Raw genomic sequence first — 18,531 nt, 5'->3', positions numbered from 1 at the left:
CAGTAATACTGAGTGATACGGCATATCTTTCTTGCTGTAACTGCTTAATGTCCCTCAGAAGAATCTTAGCTTGATTGTTTAAATCATTTTAAATTCTCATATAATTTAAATCAATTCAAACTTAATTTTGCAGAGTGTAGAGTTTACAAAATCCAAAGTACAGTAAGTTTTTATTAGTGAAAACCATTATTAAGATTTTAAAATTAATAGGAAATACAGCGAGCAATCGGCCAGACAACCATCTGAGCAGCACCACGCATTTCTAATTCTAAACCACACATTAATTTTTCCTGTTTTACACGTCTAAAAAGAAAAGAAATGAAAAAAGACAAAAAACAGAAAAACAAACAGTAGTTGAGTTGGCAAAAAGTCAGTATCGTTAGATCACAGTTTCTAAACATTGGTAAACAAATAGCACAAACAAAAACGCTGAGGGGAATCAACCAAAGATGACCTCAGCAATTCAATCTGTCGGATTCAGTCCATTTTTGGTGCTTGGTAACTGCTGGTGTTCTAAACAAGCAGCTGAAGTAAATAAGCCACAGTGGAAGTTGAGATTCCAAAGTGGTATTGTATAAAAATGTTTAACTTTTCTGCTATCTTTCTGAAGTTTGTTTTCAGCGCTAAGCTGTGCGTTTTCATGCACTCTGCTGGTTGGTTGCAGGAGAGAACTTCCTTAAGTTGTTTTTGCAAAGGCTGTGGGTAAATGTCTGCACTGCAGGGGAAGCTTACCGTGGAGCGTAAGAATAGTGTTTGACACAACACGGCCGACATGTCGAAGTCTGTTGGTGCGTTCAGTCATCATGGTCACATAATCACATCAGAATATTATCCTTAAAGACCTGTCAGCAAACATAATTCATATGGGCTGATACAGATGCTACTCTGCAGCCTTTACCAAGATGGGCATCATTTAAGTCTACCAGGCTTATAGTTAGTCAGTCGCATAAGAGTATATATTTTTTTCTTCTTGTATTTTCTTTTTCTTCTTTATATGAAAAACTCCTTTTTTTCTAATTTTTGTAAATATGTAAATACTGAAAAAGAGCTTTTATTGATGGGTTTTCTGGAGTTGCAGTTGAGTTGAGTGTTGCAGTGCAAGCTGGACAGGTCGGTACACGGTTATTCCGGTTCTGCTTTGCTTCTCAAATGAACCATGCCTCCTCCCCTGAAACTCCCTCTGCCGTGGCGTCATCCTGACAGAAGTCCTGCGTGACCGAGGCTGTAAAGTTCAGTGATCTGTCTGTAGGTGTTCACTGAAAGAGCCTCTGTTGTGAAATGCTGTCCACACACAAAAAGTTGATCAAAATAACTTGTCTTTGAACCTTTTCCCCTTTTTATTGTACTCTAGTTCAGTGTTTTTCAACCAGTGTGCCGGGGCGCACTAGTGTGCCGTGGGAAATTGCCCTCATTCACTGATGTAAAAACATTTCCCATCTCCAGGATATCAGCTCTGTGTTCATCCTAACAGGCCCTGATAAAACACTGAGTGGTTAGGAACATGAAAGATCGTAAAATACTTTTTTCTTTGTGTTTGTTTGATTCTATTAAAGAAACTTTGATTAGAATGACAGTACCGCAATTTAGTCGCAGCTTTAGCTCTGTTTTAGGAAAAGTTCCGGCCCTTTAACTGTCTCCACCAATCATTCTTGGAGGCTTAATCACACGTCATCAGTCTGACCAATCAGAAGTGGTTAAAGTCTTCACTTCCTTGTTCCGATTCTGTTCATAAAGTCTTTCAGTTCCAACAGAAATACCAGCTAAAACTCGTCTTTAGCGCTGTAGCTCTCCGCGGGATCCGGTGTCAGACTGTGGAACAAGTGAACAAAACAATGCAGCTCAGAGAAGTGAGTCTGTCTGCCCCTGGCGGCAGTTTTCGCTCTACATCTCCCAAGATGCATAGGGTGAAAGTGACAGCGTCTCAGAGTACAATGAGTCGTCCTTGTTAAACGTCCTGAAACCACAACGAACACACATCAGTTTTTAAATCTTCTTGATGAAATCAATGGTCAACAGTTTAGTTCTCCTTCAAGGTTTGTGTTTATTAACAGCCAAACATCCCAGAGTTTGGTCCAAGTCATCTTTCTAACTGAAACACTTTTCTAATAACGTCTGGATTATTTATGTTAAATTTAAGAAGAAGTAATACCAACATTTAAGAAACAGGATTAAGATGAAGTGGCCAACAGACACAATTAAACTAAATTGAAACAATTTAATCATCTAAAAAGAAATAAAGTTGCTAAAGTTTTCAAAGACTTCATCTTTGATTAAGACAAAAGAAAAACTTCAACCTTTTCACTTTTTGTGAAGCTACAGAAAACATAAATATAATGTTAGTCTTTTTGTGTAAAACTTATCAAACATGGTGATCATATAATTGTTCAAAAATTACAGTTGCCTTTGCGCTAGCATTGAAATAAATACAAATAAGATTAATCACTATTTGGAAAGAATATATTTGTTTTTTTGTGAGGTTACATAAAATTGCATGTTAATAAACTGGAGGGAAAAAACAACCACCAGGGTAAAATTTCAAATAATTAAGTAGAAAATTATTATGGAAAAATAACTTAACTTTTATTACAACTTTTAGAAAAACAGCTGCAACTTCCAGCTTTTTCTGCTACAATTATCACAAAAAAGCATGTCTGATTGCAGAGGGACTGTACATCAAGACAGACTATAGAGTTTCTCCTTTTTTAAATTTTTAGATGCTGGTGTGCCGTGGGATTTTTGGCAAGGATAAAGTGTGCCTTTGGCTCAAAAAAGGTTGAAAAACACTGTTCTAGTTAACATGTATAAATGATTTCATTTTGACCGTTGTTGTTGCTTGAATGATCGTAAGGGAGGAGCCATGCTCAGCAATGGTAGCTCTCCTCATCTGTTTGTCTGGAAATCACCACGCTTGAATGTGAATTCCTGCTAAATTCAGCTTGGGGCCATTTAATTTCCTTTCCATAGTGAGAAAGAACTTGGATTTCATGTGAATATAGACACGATTAGTGTTGCCAGTGGAAGATAAACTTAGTATTAGAAACTGTTGTCCAATAGAATTTAATAAACTGTCTAACTGCTGTAAGAAGAGCAGCAAAGCGATGTGACCTTGTTTTCTGCTTTCTGGCCCCTCAGATGTCTTCATTACCGCTCTGCTCTGCTCCTGCCGTGTTAAAGTCTTTCTCTTAGGTTGGAGTTATTGCTGGTGCTGTTCATGCTATAAAAAAAGATTCTTGAACGATTTCTTTTGTGTTTGCATTTGAACATGCTAGAAGTGGAACTTTTGTTGATATTTTCAGAAATACGTTGGCTCACACCGATTATCCAACGTTTAGAATTTTTTATTGGTTTTTAATGACCTATTCAGATTCTCTTTTGATCTATTTTAAAGGCATTTCCAGTGGTCTTTTATGACATTTTCGGTCAAAACTAAGAAACAAAACTGTATTGTTGTCTTGGACATAGTTTCTCCAGAGGAGCAGTAGTTCATTGAAAATTCACCTCTGAGTTGTGGGCAGGAGGAACCCCGCCCTCCCTTCCCGTCACCCTTAACTGAGTGCTTTCTGTGTACACACTCTCCTGGAGTAACAGCCACTTGCACCCCCAAGCTAACATTATCAGCAAGCAATATTGGAGCTATCCAGCCGTATAGTTTTGATCCAGATCAGATTAGGAAAACATTCATGGATCTATTTGTCTACAAGTGGATGCATCAGAATGGAGCAGAGCAGGAAGGTTGTGGTCAGCCCAGTGTGTTTTCTACATCACAAACTTTTTTTTTTTTCATCTGCTCCTGATTCACAACCATTTGAATAAAAAAATACTCTGAAATGAAATTTAAGCTTAGTTTTCTGTTCCATGTCTTCCATCATCAGAAAAAATGCCACAAGAACATGTTAAAAACACAATTTTTACTGGAGTGGGTCTCTAGAGTTTTGACACCAAGTCAACCAAGAACTGAACTACCATAGGTCACCTTTCAGCAGACATGGTAATAACTGCTAGTGTTGCTCCTGTGCAGATGTTCATTTCTAGTTTGCTCTGGTTATGTCATCCTCTCCTCCTGACTGCTGGTCTGGAGCTTTCCCATTGACTCCACCTGGTCTTTTTCTGTCTTGAAAGATGCTCTGTGTGCGTTTCCGTGTGTGCAGTCTCTGTTGACACAGTCGGTGTTTATTGAGCTGCACAGAGCTGCCTTTGTTTGCTTCACCTTCATTTATCTTCTGTGCTGAAAGGGCAAAATGGCACAAGCTGCCAGGTTGAAGGGTGCTCTGAAGATAAAAGGGGGGGTGCTCTCTTCCCCTCCACAGATTTATTCCACAACAAAGACTTTTGCTGGAAAAGAACACGGGTGTCCTTTTACGGCCTGCTCTTCCTTCTCTTCAGGGACATTTCTTTCTATAAACAGATAAGCTAAAAACACTGCCCCGTTTGACTTTCCTTTGGTTTCTCTTCCATGTCCAGGTGATTCTGTACTCCGGTGACAGGGCATATGACAATTACTACCCCCCCATGAAGGGGAGAGTGCACTTCAACTCGGCCGACCCAAAGAACGGCGATGCTTCAATCACCCTGACGGGACTGAAGTCGTCCGACACTGGCACGTATCAATGTAAAGTGAAAAAGGCTCCGGGCATCGGCAGCAGGAAGATGCTGCTGATCGTTATGGGTGAGTCAAACTTCCTACTGAGCACATCGTGCTGCTGAATTGAGGTTTTTTCCTTATTTTTTTTTCAGTGCTCACAGGCTAAATTCTCCCTTCAGTTGAAATGCACAAAAACACACAACCTGTGCCCTCAGTGGCTGTTTTGATGTAATCCGCTATAAAATGCAGAGCATAACCTTCCCAGCAGCAGTGACGCTTTGTCCACTTTGTGATCCAGTTCTGTGTTCACTCTAGTTACTATGGGATTTGGATAGAACTACCGAGAATGCTGCTGCTGAGCACATTTTACATACCGTGTTGCCCTATGAAGTTTTTTATTTTAACAGAGAATTCTCCTGCTCCAGTGTACAGTACTCTCCAAAAAAAGGCTTTTTATCAGCAAAGTGAAATCAGTCACACATCACCGGAGTGGTGTCAGTCAGACTATTTACCCTTTGTGGAACAGACATTCTCACGCAACTGGCCTCGCTGGCCAGTCATCCACCAAATGATGTCGAAAGTGAATCGCCTCCCGAAACCAGCCTGTATTTGCATACAGGAAAGCCAGGGAAAACAATCGTCTGTCTTGTTATGTTAGCATCCTGCTGCTCTGTTAAAGACTCACAGCACTTTTACTGTAGACTTTAAGCTCTGTCTGTTTAGTGCAAAAAATAATCTGTAAGTAGCCGTTTTTAAATGTTAAGCAATCCCCCAGGAAAATAAACGGAGTTGTCAGTAAAACAGTTACATGAGATTATTGTTTATTCAGTTGTTATAAAGGCGGATGGCAAAAAGGACGCAGTTGTGATTAAAAATACCACAATTTTTCTGGATCAATAAAACCAAAGTCAATATCAGTAAATAAATAAATAATAATAATAAATAAAGAGAAGATAGAAAGAATCCCTTTTGTTTTAGAAATGTTTACATAAAAGCTCATTTAAACCTCACTTAAAGAGTCTACATTATCTTTCATGGTCAAATAACTCTCTCTCTCTATATATATATGTATATATATGATGATATATTACTTTTGGCACATTAAAGAACGTTTTTTAAAATTAAATATGAATTATTTTCACAGTTCATTTTGCTACGACTCGATATCTGAGGCTCCGTCTTTCGCTCCCTGTGGGTTCCGCCCACTTCATGACGTCAAGCTAGAGTCGGCCATGGCAGCGTGTCTGCATGTCTCACACAAAAACAAACGACATTTAAAGAGCGTAATTTTGGTAAAGTCCAAAGAAAACTCGTGTCGGGGTCATCTGCATTCTGCCCTGAGCAAAGACACAGCAGTCTGACCGGCTACTGATGTTCAGCAAAGACATTTCCTTACATTTTCCATACATTAGTTTGTTCCAACCTAAAAGTAAAGGTTTGTACTTTACAAATCAAATCAAACTTTATTTATAAAAATAAAAGCACTTCTCGCTGTATTCTGGAATATCTTCATTAGAGTTCATAATATGATGCTAAAACTGAATACATAAGATGTATATAAAACATAAAATTGAGAATAGATTTAAATGCATGAAATTAAATTAAATATGTAAAATAATATGTATTAAAACGAATAGACTACATGAGTAAATAAGATCAACTAAAAGCAAAATTAAAAAGGTGGGTCTGAGCGGTTTGATATAACTTTTTCCAGGTGATGGTGTTAAATCTAAAAGTAAGACAGCTAAGACTATAAAGTCCAAACTGCAGCTTCTTGTGAAGTATGTGTGGTAAGAATGTAGATGTGTTTAACTCCAGGATAAATATGTGCGTGACAGAGAGAAATGGCTCAACAGCGAGGTAGCGGACGGCCTGCTAGCTGTTGGTTTCAGGGGCAGATGTTGGCTGAACAAAAAAAGGTGATGCAGAGAAGGGTGGACATCTTGCCTGCTCTGCATTTTACCTTGAGGTTTATTTAGTCTCAAGAGAGATGGGCTCTAAAAGTGGAGGAGACATGCATGCATAAGTGTGCACAAGCATATACACATTCATGAGACACAGACCAGTAATGTGTGCACAGCCAAGGTTCAGTAGAGTGTTACGGGGGTTTCTTTATTGTGTATTCTCCTCTGCTTTCAGGGGACACTGAAAATAACAGGAGGGGGGGGGGGAGTGTGTGTGTCTGCACTTTAGCAACTCTTTTAGCTGCCTGACTCTCTGTACTTCTATTCAGCTGCATCTGAGCCCAGGCTATTCTCACTACATCCAACATGCCTCTGCACACAGCTCAACAACCTGTGCCTCATGGTATGACCAGCAATGACCTCTGACCTGAACCCCACAAAGCATGTCTGAAACCAGCTGAAGCAGAGACTGGATTATCGGACCCCACCCCCAAGTGACCTGGCATGTAGCACTTGTGGAAGAGCCTCAGAACAGCATCCTGAAGCTAGTGAGGAGCAGGAGATGTGGCTGTCAGGCTGTCAGTGCAGCAAATGGTAGAAATACCCACTGACATGGTCTATTTGGGGCTGTCTTTATAATTGTCTTAAATCTTAGAGTAAAAAATATATATTTTTTAAAAATAATGAAAATTGTGTTTCTTCTCATTCATAATCAGTAATATCAAAGGGAACCTTTACAATTAAAATTCAGGCCAAATAGGAAAAGCCCTCATGTAAATAACAATATCCTGAACTTTGTGTGAGTGGTGTAATAAATTCTCTGCTTCTGACTCATCATTTTAAAGCCCTGTATCTTGGCTATAATGCAGTCAAGTCATTTTTCAAAAGTATCTCCTCCACAAAATGGCCCAGGATTTCTCATAAATTATTCTTTTTTTTAAGCTTAACTCTCAACTAAATAAACCTGATCAAAAGGTGGAATAATGATAAACTGTGTCCTCTAGGACCATGGTCATCTACGTCCCAAGTCTCTGACATTTTGTGTGATGTGGGAACAAGTGTGTCGGTGCTACAGCAGGAAAGAGAGCAGGCCTGGCAGTTAGGAGGCTTTTAGGTTGGGTACCCTTCACTTTACCATCTGTCCATCAGTGCTCACTTGGTTTTTCTGCTGGCTCTCTGTCCCTGCGAGCCCTTAGCCTTTGTGTGTTCATTAGATTAACAGGAGCAGTCAGTGCCGTCACTGTCCTGTTAATCCTTACGCTTATGTCTGCTAAGCTGACCCCTCCCGTCTGGCACCTGGTTCAAATCTGAAAAGCCCAGTTGGAGTTGTTACTACAGAACCCATTCCCACCCCATGATGTCAGCTCTGTGAGAGATCACCGCGTTCAGACTTTGGCCTTAGAGTTTCTCTGTCCAAACATTAGCTGTTGACTCCCTTTCTCCTCGCCTCCCCCTCCCATGTACCTCCTGCACTGCCTCACTGAGTATTTGAGCTGCTCTGCAATGTGCTCTGCTTTCAATTTGGATCTGTTTGTTGAAAAATTCCCAGTCCCATCTCCTGGCCTCACCGCCCAACTGAGGCATGTTTGCAGACATGCAGACACTTTTGCTGTGCAGACGGAAGCTAATCCTGAATCTCCTCTGCTTACCTGAATCATGTAGCTCCCTTCTTCCTCATGAATGTCTTGAGTGACAGATCTCTAATGTCAGTATCTGCTTCATTTACTCTAATTAGTGTTGTCACTTTGTGGGTAATGGCCTTTAAAAAAATAAGAGAGGAGGTCTCCTGCATGAAGACACACACCACGCAAACAACATGAATGGCTAAAAGGCAACAATGCTACAGGCAGAATGACTGTGTGTTTTTAGGACTTGACCACCATAGTGTGTATTAGGCTGTTCATATAAACTCCTTTCTTTATTCTTTACAGTGCGGCCAGCCAAGCCACGGTGCTATGTTGAAGGGCCTGCAGAAGAAGGCAAAGACGTTGTCTTGAGGTGCACAACTAGTGAAGGAACCCAACCTCTAAAGTACACCTGGGAGAAAACCAGTGGGAGCAAGACTCTGCCTGCCTCTGCTGTGATAGGTATTTAGCATCTTTGGGGGGAAAAAAATAAACATAACAAAAAAAACACGGTTACTGTCAGAATCTAAGTCCAGATTTTGTTTAACACCATTATCTTTGGGTTTTGGCCTCAACACAGATCCTGCAGTGGGCACCGTTATTGTGAAGAATGCATCTGCCAGCGCATCTGGTACCTACCATTGTGCCGTCGGGAACCGTGTTGGCTCAGAGGAGTGTATACTACAGCTCAATGTGACACCCCGTGAGTAGTAAACTGCCTTTACCCTTTCTCAGATTTATCTCTTGTAGTGGAATTAAAAGAACACCAAAGTCTACGAGCACATTGAAGGTGAACGGTGTGTAGCCTTTTACCATCTGGTGCGAAGGGCCAAAGCACCGTACAGTCACAGTCCCATTCACAGTGATTGCGGCTCTGCTGCCTAACAATGGTGACAACCTATAACCACCAGGGGCAATATGGGTTCAGCATTTTGCTCAATGACACGTTGACACATGGGCGGGCAAGGCAGGAAAACAGAATCCTGTTGTTACCAAACCAGAATCCCTCTGGTCCTTGGCTGTGGATAATTCTGTCCATAAAAGTTATAAACACAACCAGCTACTAAGAGCAAACTTGAGAATGATTCTGACAGTTACCAACAGATGCTCACAGTACGTTTGAGCTTGTTGAGTCAGTCCAGCAAATCCAACTCAACACCAGATAGTAGACTGTTGAAGATTCGATGTCTGAAAGTCAGACACAACTGCAAAGTTAACTGTTGACCTCATGTCTAGGTTGTCCTGATGCAATATGCACTGATAGACACCAAGAACCTGTGACTGACACAGAAGTCCAATAACAAAACACTGCTTACCACACCCTTCCAGGTATCACTGTCATAAATAAACTAAAACGTTTCTTTAAATGACAAGTAAGTAGACCATAAAAGCAAAAACAGTAATGGCTCAAAATATCCCCACCTTGCAATTCTGTCATAGAATGCAATACAAAAAGAGTTCCAACTGTTAATTTGCCAAAAAAAGGACTGAAGGTCAAACATTACAAATAGAAATATACGCAATTACACATAGGTTTAGATTTAGGCTTAATTTGGTTTGGGATGCGTTTTTCATTCTTTGTGAACTTCAGGCTTTGGGTCTATGTAGAGTGACCCAAAATAAGCTCTAACCAGAAAATACCAAAAACCTTGGGTTTCTGTCATTTTGGTCTTTGTTATAGTCATTAGCAGTGAGGGCTGCACTCGGAGCAGCACCTCTCCAAAATGTTGGACCACATTTAATCTTTCTGTTTGACAGAAGGCTGCACTTTCACTGACATCATTACTCTCCAAATTACATCTTCAAATTACTTCTCTTCTCTTCTTTGCATTGTTCAGCTTCCAACACTGCGGCAATTGCTGCTGCAGTCATTATTTCCATCCTCTTGATCCTCATCATTATCGCCATCATCCTCTTCTGCCTTTGGCGAGCGCGTAACAACAAGAAGTATGAGAAGGAAATCTGCAATGAGATAAGGTAACCCCTTTACAAAGACACGAGCCTCACCTGTACTGAGCTTTGTTTTATATGAACATGTTGTGTAGCTGTCTTGCCTTTGTTGTGTAACATGGAGTGGGTTTCTGGTTGCATTCACTGGACTACACGTGTATGTGATCATTGCTCACAGATCTGTGGTTATCTTAACACTTGCACATCACGCCACAAGCAAGTTTTCGATGCTCCCAATGCAGACCTCCCTCACCCCATCAGCGTTTTCCATCTCCTTTTTACTGCGCTTCAAAAAAAACAGCTGTGGTAATCAGTTTGAAAGCTTTGTTTGCTCTATGTTTCCTGTGTCATGTCTGCCTCTGGCGGCCACCAACCCCCAGCCCCATGCCTGCTCCCCTCCATCCACCAGTCCGCAAGCCCCACACAACCACTGGGCGTCCTGTGACCGTGTCTGTTTAAGACCACAGGGTGACACAGCTTGCAGAGTGGGAGTAGAAGGATTAGTCCACTGTTTCATTTTCATACACAAACGCACATTTGTGGCAGCAAACCATGGAGTTTTGGATGAATCGAGCTGTGGCCCCTGAGGCCTGGCTTGATTGCACATTTAACTGGATTATTTCTGCTCATTAGTTGTTAATGTGGTGGCAGAGGGAATAGAGAGCATGGCTTTATGTTCTCAATGTCTACAGGCGACTGCACACGTCCTGTGACTTAACTGTGCAGACAGTGTTCACCCAATCATGAGCCTTTTCCAAATGTTGTGCTTTTTTTTATGCTGTGCTCTTGTGACTTTATGTCTTACTGACCTGTAACTGCACCAGCGGAAAAATCAGAAATATAAATATACATATTGCAGAAAATATACATCATGCAAACGGCAAACAGTAAAAGGAGCTTTGGATTATAACGGACACAGTCAAGAAATGGTCTCTTTTTGAGCTTCTGTCACAGATAAGGCGCACAGAGCTATAAGGTGCGTCCACTGAGACAAGAGTCAGAGATAAACCCATCTGTCAGACTTTAACTGTTATCACAGTAACTTTTTGTAACACGCTAGATGCTAGCCACATTAGAAGTGTTAGGAAGTTACAGTACCTGTAACTCCTAACTTAATTTGCAACACAAAAAAAAACACTGATACCAATAAAATGAACGTTACCGTAACAATGCTAACACCCAACTTTGTTAGTAACTCGTAAAAGAAACAGTCCAACACCGTCACACGTTAGCTGTGTTAGCGTATTCACAATAATGTCTAATATTATTCACAATAATGTCTAATATTATTCACAATAATGTCTAATCTTGTTAGCAACGTAAAAAAAAAAAGACTGACATTTTGACAGAGTGCCATGTTGTTGCCTGTTGTTGTGAATTTGGGCTATAAAAATAAAATTGAATTGAATTGGAGCGATCTAGCCGTACAATTTAGAGAACAATGCTACAAAAACATGTTAAAAACACCAAAACCACAATTTTCATAGGAGTTTTTTTAAATATTGGTTCTATTTTGACCACATTGGTTCAAACAAAGTGTTTAGTCATCCACCAATCGTACAAGTTCTCTCGCTTAAAAAGATGAAAAAATGAGAGGTCTGTAATTTTCATCATAGGTGGACCAAAATATAAAAAAATGTTTCCCAAGAACAATTTAAAATAGATCCATCCACAAAAGTGTAGGGGGGGGGGGGTGGAGCTGAGGTGTAGGAATGTTCATTTCTGTTGGGAATTGGGTCAGTTTACAAAATGAATAGTGAGGAATGTTAGCCCCACCTACATTTGGTCTGAAACCCCGCGAGGAGGTTAAAGGGTTAACGCAGCAGTTTGTGATGTTGCTCATTTCTATGAAGACGTTTCATTAGATACCAGAATGACCTTCCATGCTAAAGTTCTGTCTGTCTGTCCTTCTCAGAGAGGACGTGCCCCCTCCTTCAAGTCGCATTTCGATGGCACGCAGCCTCACCGCCAACAGCAAGTGCTCCTCTCTTGGATCCATGTCGCCCTCCAACATCTCAGAGTTCCACATAAAGTCCCAGTACGACAAGGTTCCCTTATCAGAGGAGTTCGAGAGGCCTCCAAGCCACAACCCTGCTCCCCCACCCACAGTAACCAGGATGGCTGGGGCTAACATCAGCCGCATGGGCGGCGTCCCTGTCATGATCCCGGCCCAAACCAGAGATGGCTCAATTGTCTAGCATGCCGTCTTTTGGGTGAGGGACCCTGGATTAGGGGGGGGGGGGCTTGAAGGAGGACACAGACAAATGAAGATGGAGAAGCGCTGAGCCGTCTCTCTCTGCTTCTTAGGAGCTACAAATGAAGTACCAACCTCCTATGAAGACCTTACTCTGCTGTGTTGACTAGAGACTCCATCTCATTGAATTACATCATAGATCAATAACTTTTTATGAAATTCAAATAAATACCTTGGAGGGGGGGGGAGGAAAATGAATTTTATGCATTTTATGTCAGGAGTTTCTCAATTTACAATGAATTCGAGTTGACACAAAGTGAAATGTTGATAAACCAGCTATATTGTATATAAGCAAATGCATGCTTTTTTATGTAGATGTCTCTTGTAGATATGCTGTTTGTTCTGAACAAAGCCAGGCCCTCATCTGCACTCTGCAACCGTGTGCATAGAGAACTGCAGCTGCTTTTGAGTAGAAGACTTTAAACGTGTTTAGGACTTTGTTTTCTGAAGACCATCCCTTTGGTTGTTTTTCCTTTTTGTCAGCGGTGCGATCATCTGACGTACGCCCCAACCTTTACTGCTTTACGGACTCTGTTTTTTATAATGTAGAAGATGATCAGACTTCAGATCCAAACCCTCATTTAGACAAAACTCAGGAAAACAAAGTAGGATTTACTCTCACAGAAATAGAGACACCCCCTGTAGGTCGGCTGGACTGTTGCTGTTTCAAATTCACAGCCTGCGTCGGTGTGGGTGGGGGGACACAAAGGGTCTTAAATGGCTGGTTCTGTCCTGGAGGCCAACTGATTAAGTCAATTATTTTTGTTTTTGATCAAGCTGAGGCCAAACCAATGTCTGTCCTCTCCACCCCCCACTTAGCTCCACCCAGAAAGTTTAGACAGGGGGGGTGGGGGATATTAGTGAGTAACCTGGACAGCTGGATAACAGGGTTCACTGAGCAATCCGCCATGATCAAGTTTGACTGTTTGAAAGGCCGCCAATCCCAGTGACCACCAGAACAAACGGCCTCAAGGCAGTTGCTCACTAAAGCATGGAGTCTGAATTTATCGCAGGAAATCCTGAGGAATTGTTAAAGCACTACAGGAAATAATCTCGATTAATCTTTTCTCTGCGCTCCATATGAAACCTTTCGAGGCTTATGTTAATTGGAGGTTTTGTTGAAGGACGTTAATGGAGTTCCCACAGTTTGCCATGAATGAGCTGGGCATCAGAATTCTGCTTCCTGTTTCTGTGCAGCCAAGTCGCTTTACTGTTCTTCTCATTTGAAGTTTAAGGTCAGTATGCTGTTCTGGTTTTTTGTCCCTGTCCCAGATAAATGGATCGTTTCTCTACCTTACATTCAATGCTATAGTAGCAAATATGGACAAACTGTTATTTCTGCCTTATTTTGTCCGTACTCTCAGCCTTACTCACCTTCCCTCATCTCACCTCCGCTCAGCTGGATTTTAATCACTTCTTTTGTGCCTTGTTGCTCCATTTGAGTTTGGTTTCGGCAAATCAGCCAGTTTGCTCCATGCAGTAGCAGCATTTTTCATGGCCATCAGTGTCTCAGACAGCAATAATTATCATTGCACAGTGAAGCTGCTGAGGAAGCGGTTTCTCCTCTCTGATTCCTCACCTCAGACTTCAGCTTCACTTTATGCTTTACGGTTGAAAACTTCTGTCTGTTCTGCTTGTTGTTTTGTTGTGTCGTTTTGATAAGTGATGTACTTTATTTTAAATGGAAGAGTGATCTAATGACCTTTCCTGCCACTGAAGGAGCGTCAACGTTTCTGTACTGTGTTCCTTGAGTCTGGATGAGGCCCTGCAGGAGGTCACGGCAGTGTCTGCCATGTCTCCTGTTTGTAGCAGCGGTGCAGGCGAGAGTGTAGCGTGAATGTAGAAACGCCGAACATGAAGGCAACAATGGGCCTCCTGTAGAAATGAAGTTTATTCTCCTCCTGCTGGGAAATGGTTTGATCCTGTTACTGTCCTTTCAGCTCTAAGACAATGTTGTAAATGCTATTAACCATATTAACAGCAGCTTTGAAAAAGAACGCACTAATACTGTATGAAGGTTTAATTTGAGGTACCCTCACTGTTTGTTTTTGTGTTGTATTTTTCAGAAATAAAATTCATTAAAACTCACATTTGTTTGACATCTTTTCTAAAGCAGGACTCTCCAGGAGTTCATCCTCCAGCTCCCCTGACTGGTTCTAGTTCCTCTCAGATCTTTGTTTTAATCTATTTTCAAAGTGTTCCCATTAGTGTTTTCATTATGATTGTTGTTTTTGGCCAAAATAAGGACATAGTTTCTGCAGAGTGGCAGGAGTTCATTAGAAATTCACCTCAGAGATGTGGGTGAGACTGTTGTCACAGAGCAACCCCGCCCCCACTTCCCATTGCCCGTCGGTTTACGCTCTCTCCTGGTAGCTGACAGCCCCTCACACCCCCAACCTAACATTAGCGGTGCAACAAAAGTGGCGAGCAATATTGGAGCCATCCAGCCGTACAGTTTAGACCCAGATGAGGAAAACAGAGGCGTACACGGATCTCGCCACATGCAAGTGGATGCATCAGAATGTGACCCGTTTTCCTGCCGTAAGCTTTTTCAAACTCCTGTTTTTTTCAACCGCTCCTGATTCATAATGATTAAAATAAAAAAACAATCAGAAATGTAATTTTGACCTTCATTTTCTTTTTCCATCATCAGAAAAAAAACGCCATTTTCAGTGGGTCTTATGTCAACTGTCCAGTTTCACCTCCTACTGCAGGTGAGGTGACTTCCCAACAGCTTAACGACAGTCATTCATCAACATCCGGGCAGTGTGCCATCTGCAGGTGGGAGTGAACTCTGAGGCTTGTGACCTCGCCTTTTCTCTCCGACTCAAGCCTCCCCATCCTACCCTCATTCTGTTGCATTGCTGCTCCTGTATTTGTGCTCATTTGTTTAGCTTTTCATACATCTGGAGCCAATTTCCCCCCCATGCTTAATGTGGGTGCAATTAGTTCCTTTGCAAGCCGGCACTAATCTAAGTTGTGCCAAATTACCGTTCCAATTAAGAGTGCAGAGTGATGGGAAACGCCTGCTTCGCAGCTGAAGAATCGTCAATGGGTGTTAGTTGTTACTGCCTGCCGCCCTCCACTGCCTGTGTACACTAACCATGCTGGTGATCCTGACACGGTGATGGATCAATGCCCGATTATTAGCTGGCAGCCCGGCTGTGTATGGACTGTTGACAGGTGGTCAATAAAGAGACGAAAGCACTTTAGCAGCAGCATTAAGTGGACGTCCACTGCTATAATTGGATGCCAGCTACAGATATGACCCCTGAGCATCGATCTGTGACGGGTCTCTCCCGGCCCAGAAGCCGCTCTGCTCCTCGCAGTCATCCCAGCCACCACAAACTGGGTCAGAAAGACCCCATCCACAGCCACACATTCTTAACTTTCATTTAAAGGCAGTAATGTTGTAGATGTGCAGATTTACGGACGTAATGCTGTCGTCTGGTTGGGTTAATGTACTAGACGTACATTATCCTGCGTCCCCAAGCCTAATTTCCATTTGTGACTTGTTTTTGAGCCTCCATCACACAGCTAAGTGAAGAGAGTAGTGATGGGCTAAGCACCTGGGGATTTGTGCCTGCCTCCCACTTCTCTCTGCTGCCGGAGTAAGGTATTAATTGTTTGTACGGATACAGAAGCCAGGAAGAAAGCTCATTGGTTCTGCCGGAGGGTTTCCTTGGCAACCTTATCTGGTTGTACACAGTCTAAGCCGCCTGCTAGCGGAATGATTTATCTCGTAAAACGTGATTCACTCCCCGCTAACAATAGAGGCCTCTAAAAGCTCGGCGCTCATCAAAGTTGCTCTCCTTTAGTCTGACGGCTGCTGTCACGGCCGCTAAGCTTTCTGCTGTTTTTAGAAACCTCAGTCAGGTTGGGAGCGTGTGGCAGGGGGGGAACTCTGGGTAGAATGGGCATATGCATATGCATGAAGAGTGAGCTCCATCAGTTCCATCAGGGCAGCAATACATTAACATTTTGGCTTGGCGCACAGCACTTTGGATTCAAAATGACACAGACTGTGATGAGAACGTGGGCTTTCACAGCTACATCGGATGAATGACTGAGGAGCTGGAGGAATTCTTGGACAGGGCCCCTCTTGTGTTTTTTTGGTCTCAGCAATATTTTGATGAATACAGGATCTATTTAAGTGTAGAATCAGGATTCAGAAGTAGCTCCTACATGTTAAAAGTCATTCCCTGAATACTGCATCACTTTAGCTGCTCAGTGGTTTAAAGTCGAGTCTTTCTGCAGATAAATGTGCTCAGTGGAGGAATTTGCTGTCAGGTGCAGATCCTGCAGAGTCTGCTAATAAAACAGAAAAAAAGGTGTTTGAGTCCTATTATCTCTTTCTGGTTGCAAATCCATCTCAGACAAATGGATTGGGATACCTCGGAGGATTTTCATCCATCTTTCCTTTGCAGCTGCTAATTTCCGCGCTTTTAGTGAAGATCACTGAAGTGTGCCGTTCATTCTGTGAGATGAGGCACTGAGGGTAGACAGAAAGGCCCAGTTTACAGCTGGATCAGCCCAGACTCATAATCGAGTCACCCAGCCTTTCCTCTTGTAAAATCTTGCTTTGTGGTGCTTGGTAGTGTCTGAACAGCTCTCCCTAAACTGTTTAACCTAATCTGGAAGGATTACAACTTTTCAGAATGCGTTGATTTGCGGAAACATTGAGATTACTCTTCAATGGAAGTGAGAGATTAAGCCCATGACTTTAAAGCAGCCCACACCAGTATGCATCCTCCAGATGTGTTTGCAGATGGTTTATTAACTTAAAAAAAGGGTTTTAGACTCTTCATGACCAGGATGAACCCCCCACCGCTGCATGTTAGCACAATGAAGCCTGAACAGCAATTTTTCTCAAAGGATTTAGCAGAGACAGGACCTGGCATGCAGAAGCTCTCCAAGTCCACGCAGCATGTTTCTACTCCAGGATACTCGGAAGCAGCGACGTTTTTGTCACTCGCTTTTTAACTTTTTAAATATTGTCATTGAACTTGGACATGTGAAATCCAAAGTAATTTTTCTTCAAGTCATCGTTTAATCTTAGCCCATACCATGAAGCTCCTGCCACACAGTATATGCATATATGTGTTAAGATCTGCAAGCCCTGTCACCCATCTGGTTACACGCTCTCCCACTAGCTCACAGCCCTTCACACCGCCAGCCTTATGTTACAGATGCAACAAGGATGGTGCACAATATCTGAGCTAGCCAGCTGTTTTGATCCAGATTCCAGAGCAGATGAGGAAAACAAAGACGTACATGGATCTATTGCATCAGAATGGAGCAGAGCAGGGAGCCCTGTGACCCGCTCAACATGTTTTCTACATAACAAATATGATCTTTTTTATTTATTTGTCTGCTCCTGATTCACAGTTGGAAATGTTCAGAAATGTCTTTTTGAGCTTAATTGTCATCATGTCCTCCATCATCAGAAAAATGCCACAAGAACATGTTAAAAACACGTGTTTCATCTGATTCCATCTTTATAGAAAATAGTGCTTTAGATGCTGTAAGTGACCTCCTCAGAAGGATGCAGCATGCTCTACAAATGCTGTGACTGCATTTTGCCCAAATGGAATACACAGGAAGAACTTAGAAATGCTTAAAGACCTGAGCTGTCATCTGGCTCCAAACTGTATGGCTGTTAGCTCCAATGTTGATCTACATTTTTGTTGCACCAGTTATGTTATGTCGGGGTTGTGTGAGGCTGGAAGCTAGCAGGAGAGAAACAAGAGCGGGTTTCTCGGCTCCAATGGTCCCGTCCACAAGTCAGAGGCAAATTTATACCTGCTGCTGTGTGGCGTTGGGGGGTTCTGGCTGCTGCGGCTGCTGCTGCGGCTGCAGCCGCGGCGGCGGGGGTCTTGGTGTGGGGATGAAGAACATAAACAATCACTTAAGCACAGGTGTTAGCTCACCTTTCCACAGATAGTTTGCGTGATTGAATGAAATGTTTCACACTAGTTGGTTTGAAGGCATAAGTATGCGTGTGGGAACATTATTTGTATTGTGTACATGTTGACAAGTGAATATTTTTGGAGCCAACAGCTGTGTTTGTGGCATTTGGGTGTGTGGACAGGCCCCGCCCTTTCTAGATTAGTATTACATCTGAACCTGACCGTAATGGTAAACATCCAGAAATTTGTTGCTTTATGCTGCTTCATGGTTTTAACCCCCCCCCCCCCCCCTTCTATAACCACCCTC

The 18,531-nt window shown here is 42.2% G+C and overlaps 1 protein-coding gene across 1 annotated transcript in view; it reads left to right on the top strand.

Annotated features, from left to right (window-relative positions):
* The window catches only part of cxadr (CXADR, Ig-like cell adhesion molecule), a 36,398-nt gene extending 21,995 nt beyond the window's left edge, over positions 1-14,403 (top strand). Inside the window, exons 3-7 of the mRNA XM_004076636.4 lie at positions 4,462-4,666; positions 8,418-8,573; positions 8,692-8,814; positions 9,950-10,088; positions 11,977-14,403. Of these exons, the coding sequence (XP_004076684.1) occupies positions 4,462-4,666; positions 8,418-8,573; positions 8,692-8,814; positions 9,950-10,088; positions 11,977-12,259 (906 nt within the window). The 3' untranslated portion in view covers positions 12,260-14,403. The remainder of the gene's footprint in view (positions 1-4,461; positions 4,667-8,417; positions 8,574-8,691; positions 8,815-9,949; positions 10,089-11,976) is intronic.
* The last annotated feature ends 4,128 nt before the right edge of the window (positions 14,404-18,531 follow it).

Source organism: Oryzias latipes, chromosome 14 (genome assembly GCF_002234675.1).
Source record: "Oryzias latipes chromosome 14, ASM223467v1".
NCBI lineage: Eukaryota > Metazoa > Chordata > Actinopteri > Beloniformes > Adrianichthyidae > Oryzias > Oryzias latipes.
The sequence above is the reverse complement of the archived record's forward strand: the minus strand, read 5'-3'. Positions and strand labels throughout refer to the sequence as shown.